The 9,987-nt window shown below is 36.8% G+C and overlaps 1 protein-coding gene across 1 annotated transcript; it reads left to right on the top strand.

Annotated features, from left to right (window-relative positions):
* The first annotated feature begins 264 nt into the window (after positions 1–264).
* On the top strand, positions 265–2,446 carry LOC134575327 (trypsin-like). Its single transcript, XM_063434604.1, has 5 exons — positions 265–314; positions 953–1,109; positions 1,268–1,521; positions 1,984–2,120; positions 2,243–2,446. Exons 1-5 carry the CDS (start codon positions 275–277, stop codon positions 2,390–2,392), a joined length of 738 nt encoding a protein of 245 aa, XP_063290674.1. The 5' UTR covers positions 265–274; the 3' UTR covers positions 2,393–2,446.
* Positions 2,447–9,987: the final 7,541 nt, after the last annotated feature.

Below are 9,987 nucleotides of genomic sequence, written 5' to 3'. Positions count from 1 at the left end.
TTAAACATTACTTTACAGGACTCTCAAATTACTCAGAGTGTGTGTGTGTGTGTGTACGTGGTAGTAAAGAGGTTAACATTGTTACATATATGTTTTACATTCTTGGAAAAAAATAAATTCAAGGTAATTGATCATATAAAATGTACACGTTAACCAGATTGTGCAGTATTTACATAATATGATAACATTCTATGGGGGCAGGCGTAACTCTGGGTAAAAATATATAAATACTCACTTAATTTCACCCAAAACATTCCACAGGTATACCTCCAGGATGAAACTTCTTCTGATCTGCGTGCTCCTTGGAGCTGCTGGTAAGAAATATTATTATTATTAGTAGTAGTTTCTGTCTCTTTTAAAAATATATATTAAATTTCATGTTATTATAACATATTTTTTTTTTATCAATTTCCAAACCCTTAATATTTTAGACTTATAAAATTAAAAACACACATATGGTGAAATAGTTTTTAGCATTTTTCTTCAACTTTGCAATACATTTGTTTTTGAGCTACCTATGACATCATAGCTTATTTGTAGCATTTAAAATACACTTAAAATACTATTTAAAAAAAAGAAAAAACATCTAAGGAAACACATAGAAAAAATCTCCACTATGGCCATGAACACAGTTATATTTAAAATGTAATATTAAGGATCCCTTTGAATAATATGAATTATACTACGATTATTTTATTTAAATTATGTCTGTTTCCTATCTTCCAATATTGCAATTTATGTAAAATAAATACTTTTTGAAAAATACATTTTGACTGCATATGTAGTTTACACCTTCAATTAAACCATACAAATGTTTTTCACTGAGCCATATGAATTGCACCATAAAAAATATAATTTACAATAAGACATGCATTCATGGTAGATGACTAAAATATAACAGCAAGCAAATCATGATCATATCGGCAAAAATATTTTTCTCTTCTCCCCACAGTTGCATTTGAGGATGATGATGATAAGATTGTAGGAGGTTACACCTGCACCAAGAACTCTGTCCCATACATCGTATCCCTCAACTCTGGCTACCATTTCTGTGGAGGTACCCTGGTTACTAGCCTGTGGGTGGTGTCTGCTGCCCATTGCTACAAGGCGTAAGTTTCACTTAACGTTGACATAGATGAATGAAATTACAGAAAAAAATGATTGAACATTTTTGTAGAAATGCATAACAAGTTCATATTTAGAATGAATGAAATTCGACCAATGTGTTAACTTTCTCTTAAAAATGTCCGATGTTTCCCTCATGCAGGAGTGTTCAGGTCAGACTGGGAGAGCACAACATCGATGTAAGTGAGGGCACTGAGCAGTTCATTAATTCTGCCAAGGTCATTAGACATCCAAGCTACAACTCCAGGACCACCGACAATGACATCATGTTGATCAAACTTGCTAGTGCTGCCACCCTCAACAGCTATGTGAAGACTGTGTCTCTGCCCTCTGGCTGTGCTGCTGCTGGAACCAGCTGTCTGATTTCTGGCTGGGGAAACACACTCAGCAGTGGAAGTAAGTTTTGAAAAAATAGCATACTCTAAACTAGAGACAAACTCTAGTTTAGAGTAAACGAAGGGCTTATAACTAAACATCTCTTATTTTACATTTACATTGCAAAAACATGATTTGTTACAAGAGCAATGTAATATTGTTAAAGGCACACATTATTAAGCATTCTCTTTAATTCCACAATATAACTAGTTAATATTACACATGCTGGAAGGAGTTAGTGGTTGTTTGATTACATACTGGTCTTTCTATTTTGTTGTCTTCAGCAAAGGTTGATATAGTGTGACAGGCAAATAGTGAATTCATACGTTGATGGACATTCTGGGTAAGGAATAATCATATAATAGTATTTATTAACGAAACATTTTAGTCCAGTACTTAATAGAGATACATACTGCAATGAACTCATAAAGAGTGTGTACATGTAACAAGATTATAATTTTATTTCATTTTATTTTATTTCAGCCAACTATCCAAGTCTCCTGCAGTGTTTGAACGCACCCATCCTGACAAGTGCTCAGTGTAGCAGTGCCTACCCAGGACAGATCACCACTAACATGATCTGTGTTGGCTACGTTGAAGGAGGCAAGGATTCCTGCCAGGTAATGTATCTGAAAATCGCAGTTTGATTTAATATTTCCAGTGGAGAAGTGAAATATATCTCAAAATCCATGGCTATATATTTAATGTTTTTAATATTTTACATTTTCTCTCCTTCCCTCAGGGTGACTCTGGTGGCCCCGTGGTCTGTAATGGTCAGCTCCAAGGTGTTGTGTCCTGGGGATATGGCTGTGCTTTGAGGAACTACCCCGGAGTCTACGCTAGGGTCTGCAACTACAACTCCTGGATCCAGAGCACCTTTGCTTCCAACTAAAACTGTTTATTAAATGTTTTGTGCAATATTTTAATAAATGTGTGAACTTTCTAAAAACGTCTTGTCATCATCATTTATATAATAAAAAAGGTACTGAGTTAGAATATATCGTCATAAAATGTTTGAATATATTCTCTGGATAAAAATAAAAGTTTGCCTCTTTATAAATCAAAGTTACATAGCTGCATAGGCTGTAAAGAGATATGTGTCCATAAAGTTCAGTCTTGCTCACATCTGTTTTTGCTGTTAATCCAAAAGAAAGCAAAAAAAACAGTTTGAAGTACTTCAAATTTTGCAACAAACTAGGAAAAAATTCTCCAAGAAGGTCAGTCAGATTTATCCCTGGATCAAGAAGCTCTTACCATACAATTAAAAATGATGTCAATGAATATTATGTTTTTGCATGTATGCATCTAGTTGCTGTTTAAACCTAAAAAATGTTCCTTTACTTTGGACTAAATCTCCTTTCTTCCAGTCTAAAATCATGACCTTGTGTCCTCTGTGTAGACCTGTTTGTGAATAGATTTTTTTAGATAATAGATTTCCAGACAATGGTTTGTGTTGGCCCTGGATATATTGGTATAATCTTATTATATCCCTTCTGAGGGACTGTTTTACTGAACTAAGGAGGCTTAAATGTGTTAAACTTTCTTCATAGCTAAAATGTTCCATTCCTTTTACTAATTTTGTAGTTCACCTCTGCAATTTTTCTAGTGCCATATTATCCTCCTTCAGAACAGGTGCCCAAAAGTGCATAGCATATTCAAGATGTGGTCTTACCAGTGAGTTATAAAGAGGCAAAATTATATTCTCATCCAGAGAATTAATGCCCCTTTTTATACATGCCAATACCCTACTGGCCCTAGCCACTGCTGATTGACATTGCACATTGTTGCATAGTTTGTTTTCTACAACAATTCCCAAGTCTTTCTCGTGTGTTGTTATGTAACAGATCAAAGAACACGGTGTAGTTAATATCAAAAAAGTTAAGTGGGCAGCAACATACATATACAAGCGACTAAATTTGAGTGTAAGCTCACGATATAGAATGCATGTGCGCTCCTAAATAAACTGTAAAAATAACCAAAATTTATACAAATATAAATATATTTATTATTAAATGATAAATAAAAAGATAGCTAGATAGATCTATAATTGATTAGATTAATATAATATATGATATAATATAGCTATCTAGATATGTAAAAAACACACAATGATATAAAAATGAAACAAAATATAAATGAGAGAACTCAATAAAAGTACCTTACCTCGGTGGGGGCCCCCACCGAGGTATAAACAAGAGGAATACTCGGGAGCAGGACGAAGTCCGACGTGTGAGGTGTGTAGTGCTGGACCGCGGTCGGTATCTTCTAAAAAGACCGCGGTAAGTAGAAAAGGCACTCCAACAAGGAACACGTTGCACCACGGTCGGTGCCTTCAAAAAAGACCGCGGTGTACGGAGACCGGCCGGCAGCAAAACACGCTTCAAGTTGACACTCACGGGGATTCCTGCACCCGACCTCTTCCTGCAACAGCTGATCAGGGTGTCGAGCTAACAGCTGTGGCTTATCGACGCGTTTCGTCCCGCCCACGGGACTTTCTCAAGATGCAGAAACAGCCACAGTTCGAAAAACATAAACGGAGGAGTCAAACAGCCTCCTAAACGTCCTCCGAAGGTTCTACTGGGACTCGTGTGTTGTTATCCCTAATTTGTTTCTATTAAAGATATGAAAAAGTTGCTTGTGCATTCGTAACGCTGAAGTGCATAACTTGGCATTTTTCTACATTAAGTTTCATCTACCATTTGAGTGCCCAGTTCCCCAGTCTACCAAACTCACTCTGCAGCAAAGTAATACCCTGCTCACATTTTATCACTTTACAGAGTTTTTGTCATCTGCAAACACTGAAACATGACTTTCAATGCTTATTTCAAGATCATTTATACAATTGTTAAATATAAGTGGACCCTGAACAGAACATTGTGGACAACATCTGCCACTTTTGTCCAGTTCGAAAATTTACCATTAATGACAACTCCTTGTACTCTAGTTAGAACTCTAACCTATTGATTGGAACTGTATCAAATGTCTTGGCAAAATCCAAATAGATCACATCCACTGCAGCACCCTGATCTATACGTCTACTTACTTCTTCATAGAATGCAATTAAGTTACTTTTACATGACCCATGTTTTTTCAACCATACTGATTTTTGCTGATAACCATGTTCTTCACATGAATTCCTGAATATTATCCTTTAATAACCTTTCAGATAGTTCCCCAGCCCCATAAGTTAAGCTCACAGGTCTATAGTTTCCTGGCAATGATTATATATATATTTTTTAACAAGTACTTGTGGGTGAATACCATCAGGCCCTGGAGCTTTGTTTATTTTAACTTTCTTTAGTTGCTGCAGCACATTGTCTTGAGTCATCCAATCACACTTTTTCTGCAAGTTTCTTCCAGCAATTATTTTCATATCTATAGTCATAGTTTCTTCCTTAATATATATTGAGGAGAAATAGTTATTTAAAACTTCTGCCTTTTCCTTTACTTTATTAACCCCTTAAATCCGGAGGACGTACTATTACGCCCTGCAGGAACCGGCTCTAAACGCCGGCGGGCGTAATATTACGTCCTCGCCATAATGGCCGCCCACGTGGCCGGCGCTAATCGCCCGCTGCAGATCGCGGTCGGGGGGGATGCCTGGCCCCCCAGGCAACCCCCCCTGTGGCCGGTGACCGCGATCTGCAGTCTCTGATCGCAGTGACAGGCTGTCACTGCGACCAGTATTCAGCATGTGTCAGCCGATTTCAAATCGGCTGACACATGCGGCCGGCGGCTTTCCCCTTCTGCAGATCGCGGTCGGGGGACTTACCTGGCCCCCCAGGCAGTCCCCCTGGGGTCAGTGACCGCGATCTGCCAAGTCTGAGATCGCAGTGACAGCCTGTCACTGCGATCAGTGTTACATGTGTCAGCCTATTGGCTGACACATGTAACTGGCACAGTGATCCCCCTGCAGATTGGAAGGGGGGAGTGCTTGTACCACCCAGGCACTCCCCCCTGTGGTCAATTACCCAATCTGCAGGAGGTGATCACAGTGACAGGCAGTCACTGTGATCACTGATCCTGTGTGTCAGCCAGTGATGTGAAATCACTGGCTGACACTGTCATTGCCCCCTGTCCTGTAATAAAAATAAAATATTAATTCTACACATATATTTTATGTAATAATTTTACATAATTAGGCATCCTAATTAATTACAATTAGCAGGACCTGCCTGACAACCCATGCCGAAAGTATAGGGAATTTAATTTGCTAGCACTATATTTAACCCTATAACTTTCCAAGACACCATAAAACCTGTACATGGGGGGTACTGTTTTACTCGGGAGACTTTGCTGAACACAGATATTAGTGTTTCAAAACAGTAAAATGTATTACAACGATGATATCGCCAGTAAAAGTGACGTTTTCTGCATTTTTCACGCACAAACAGCACTTACACGGACGATATTATTGCTGCAATACTTTTTACTGTTTTGAAATACAAATATTTGTGTTGAGTGAAGTCTCCCGAGTACAACAGTACCCCACATGTACAGGTTGTATGGTGTTTTCAAAAGTTACAGCGTCAAATATAAGGCTTGTGTTTCATTTTTTTCACATTAAAATTCGCCAGATTGCTTACGTTGCCTTTGTGACCCTATGGTAGCCCAAGAATGAAAATTACCCCTATGATGGCATACCATTTGCAATAGTAGACAACCCAAGGTATTGCAAATGGGGTTTGTCCAGACTTTTTTAGTAGCCACTTAGTCACAAACACTGGCCAAAATTGGCGTTTTTTGCATTTTTCACACACAAACAAATACTAACGCTAACTTTGGCCAGTGTTTGTGACCAAATGGCTACTAAAAAAGACTGGACATACCCCATTTGCAATACCTACTATTGCAAATGGTATGCCATTATGGGTGTAAATTTAATTCCTGGGCTACTATACAGTCTCAAAGGCAACGTAACCAATCTGGCGAATTTCAATTTCAAATGTAACACGCTATATTTGACCCTGTAACTTCCCAAAACACCATAAAACCTGTACATAGGGGGTACTGTTTTACACGTGAGACATCGCTGAATACAAATATGTGTATTGTATTTCAGTAAAAGCAAACAGTATTTTGACATCCACAGTTAAAATGTCACATAGAACTAAAAAATTTTTAAAAAATTATTTTTTTCTCCCATTTTTTTATATATTTTATATATAAAATTATGTTCAATACCTAAATATTTGATGTTAAATGAAAGCCATGTTTCCCCTGAATAAAATGATATATAATAAGGGGGTTGCATTTAATATGAAAGAGGTGAATTACGGTTTGACAGACATATAGCGCAAATGCCAGGTTTTGTTTACATTTTGTTTCGTTCATTTGGCTGCGGTGTTAAGGGGTTAACTATCACCCCCATTACGGTTTCCCCCATCACGGTTTTCAGTGTAACTACACTTTCCTTTTATTTTTACATTTTTTATTTATGTACTTAAAAATATTTTGGAGTTGGTTTTGCTCCATTTGGCTATCTCTTCCTCATTTTGTAGTTTAGCAAATCTAATGCTAAATTTCGTGCATTATAGGCTTCCTTATATCTTTTATATGATGCCTCTGATTTGCCCGATTTGAATGCTTTAAATGTCCAATTTCTTGATTTACTTTCCCAGTAAGCCACATTGGTTTTAAATTTTTTCTTTTATATTTATTACCCAATTACACACACTGAGAAATGTACCTTTCTAACATTTGTTTGAAGATATTCAAACAAATCTTCAGTTTTTTCTTTTTTACTAAAGAGTTTATTCCAGTCAATACACTGTAAAGCTGCCCTTATCTTATTGAAATTTACTTTTCCCCTCACTGTAGAAGGCTTATCAATAACCTGCGATCTTTGAGTTTGGATTAAAATATTGTCGAATGGGATAGGCATTAGCTAATGACAGGCAACATAGGGTTGTAGTCAATGGAGCATATTTGAAGCAAAGTCTTGTTAACAGCGGGATACCTCAGGGATCTGTACTTGGACCTTTTCTCTTCAATATTTTTATTAGTGATATTTCAGAATATCTTAATAGTAAGGTATATCTTTTTGATGATGTTACAAAGATCTGCAACATGGTTGTTGTTCCAGGAGGGATAAGCCAAATGGTCAATTTTTTAGGTAAACTAGAAAAATGGTTAGAGCTCTGGTAACTGACATTTAATAGGGATAAGTGCAAGACAATGCATCTTGGGTGTAAGTATAGAATATTTGATATAGTCCTAGCCTTAACATCTGAGATAAAGGATTTAGGGGTAATTATTTAAGATGGCTTAAAGATAGACAAACAATGTAATAGAGTAGCAGGAAATGCTAGCTGAATGATTGGTTATATAGGGAGATGTATTAGCAGTAGAAAGAGGGAAGTGCTCATGCCGTTGTACGGAGCACCAGTGAGACCTCACTTGGAATATTGTGTGCAATATTGGAGACCATATCTCCAGAAGGATATTGATACTTTGGATAGAGTTCAGAGAAGGGCTACTAAACTGGTTCATGGATTGCATGGCAAAATTTACCAGTATAGACTAAAGGATCTAAACATGTATAGTTTGGAGGAAAGATGAGACAGGAAGGATATGATAGAAATATTTAAATACATAAAAAGATCAACACAGTAAAGGAAGAGATTATATTTAAAAGGAGAAAACTAGAGGACATAGTCTTCCATTAGGGGGGCGTAGGTTAAAAAATTGTATCAGGAAGAATTACGTAACTGAAATTGTAGTGTATGCATGGAATAGCCTCCCAGCTGAAGTGGTAGAGGTTAACACAGTAAGAGGGTTTAAGGCATGCGGCTATGATAGATATAAGAAACAGCCAGGGACTAATGAAACTATTTAGAAAATGGGGAAGACTAGATGGGCTGAACAGTTCTTATCTGCCATCACATTCTTTGTTTCTATGTTTCTTAGTAACTGCTTGTACTGCTTACAACAACTTTGATTGAGAAAGAGCCTTTGTCATTGAACCTAGTGTGAGACTGATTAGGTTATTGCTGTGGGTAGCCTCTGCCAGTTGCACAGTGCCACTTACATAAACTGTGAGTTGGATATAGATATAAACTACTTGTTTATTGTTTTTCACATGTCTCTTTTTATTGAAACACTTCAGACAGTAAACAGAACATCATTGAATATAGCATCATTGGCATACATAAGAGAAATGTAGGTATTGGAGTACAATGTTCATTATATCTTATACACTGACAGTAAAAACATAGTGATCAGTACATTAAGTCATGACTTGGGTAGTTTTATCACAAAATACATTAGAGTCATGTACGAATTGGTGCAAATCCTGCACTTATGATTGCAAACATCAATACCAAGATGTCTTGCCCGAAGAAAAACAATGGTAAATGCATATATAACTGAGATTATGTAAAGAGAAGGTTATTAGTAGGCACGGAAAAGAAGAAAGAAGGAGAGAGAGAGTTGTGTCCCATTTAAGAGTCCCAGTGTGGCAGACAGTGTCAAGTTGTCCAGCTTCTGCGAAGCCCTTATCCCAATACCTTTGGTAACAATAAGGAGTATACTACTTTGCAGTTTAAGACTGTAGTGAACTAAAAGTGCTAATTTTATACATTTTTGCAAAGATTTAGGAGGTAAGAGCTTGTGGTCAGTGTGTGATTAGAGGTCAGTACACCCTTGCCAACATTTCCATACTTTAGTGTGGTCTTCCTCTCTGCCTCTTAGTCTGTGGGACATTTTTTCATATTGGTAGACTGAGTTAACCCTGATCCAGACCTCCTGTAAAAAAAAGTGGGACATTATCCTATCCACTGTCTTGCAATACTGATTTTTGCTGGTTAAGATTTCTATTGCTATGTGTAACAGGAAGCATTCCGGTCTAAAGGGGACCCAAACGTTTGCTATCTTACGTATTACATAATTGATGTGGTGCCAGAAGTTTATCAATCTTGGGCTCTAGACATAGTATGAAGAACAGTACTGTGTATTGGTATAACGTGAGAAAAACAAAACTTTGTAAGGCAATATGGTATAGGTGGGCAACATGGCAACTGAGAAATTAGTGCGTATGGGATAAAGTATGTGAAAAGATTATAGAACATGTGGGATACAATATTTTTTTTTATTTACATCAATGCTTTCTTCAATGTAACTTCATTATGTGGTACAATGGTTTTTAAAAACTTTCTATCTAAACATTTTTTTCTATCTCCATTAAATAATCTATAATCTATGCATACTGAAATGAAAACACATTTAAACATTACTTTCCAGGACTCCCAAATTACTCAGTGTGTGTGTGTGTGTGTGTGTGTGTGTGTGTGTACGTGGTAGTAAAGAGGTTAACATTGGTACATATATGTTTTACATTCTTGGAAAAAAATAAATTCAAGGTAATTGATCATATAAAATGTACACGTTAATCAGATTGTGCAGTATTTACATAATATGATAACATTCTATGGGGGCAGGCTTAACTCTGGGTAAAAATATATAAATACTCACTTAATTTCACCCAAA

This window comes from Pelobates fuscus, chromosome 10 (assembly GCF_036172605.1).
Source record: "Pelobates fuscus isolate aPelFus1 chromosome 10, aPelFus1.pri, whole genome shotgun sequence".
Lineage (NCBI taxonomy): Eukaryota > Metazoa > Chordata > Amphibia > Anura > Pelobatidae > Pelobates > Pelobates fuscus.
Note: the sequence above shows the minus strand (reverse complement) of the source record. Positions and strands in the feature narration are given on the sequence as shown.

Excerpts from the sequence above, each read along its gene's own strand:
- LOC134575327 (XM_063434604.1), top strand. The coding sequence starts at position 275 with ATGAAACTTCTTCTGATCTGCGTGCTCCTTGGAGCTGCTG. Across the intron at positions 315-952 it reads CGTGCTCCTTGGAGCTGCTG|TTGCATTTGAGGATGATGAT; the intron begins GTAAGAAATATT and ends TTCTCCCCACAG. Across the intron at positions 2,121-2,242 it reads GAGGCAAGGATTCCTGCCAG|GGTGACTCTGGTGGCCCCGT; the intron begins GTAATGTATCTG and ends TCCTTCCCTCAG.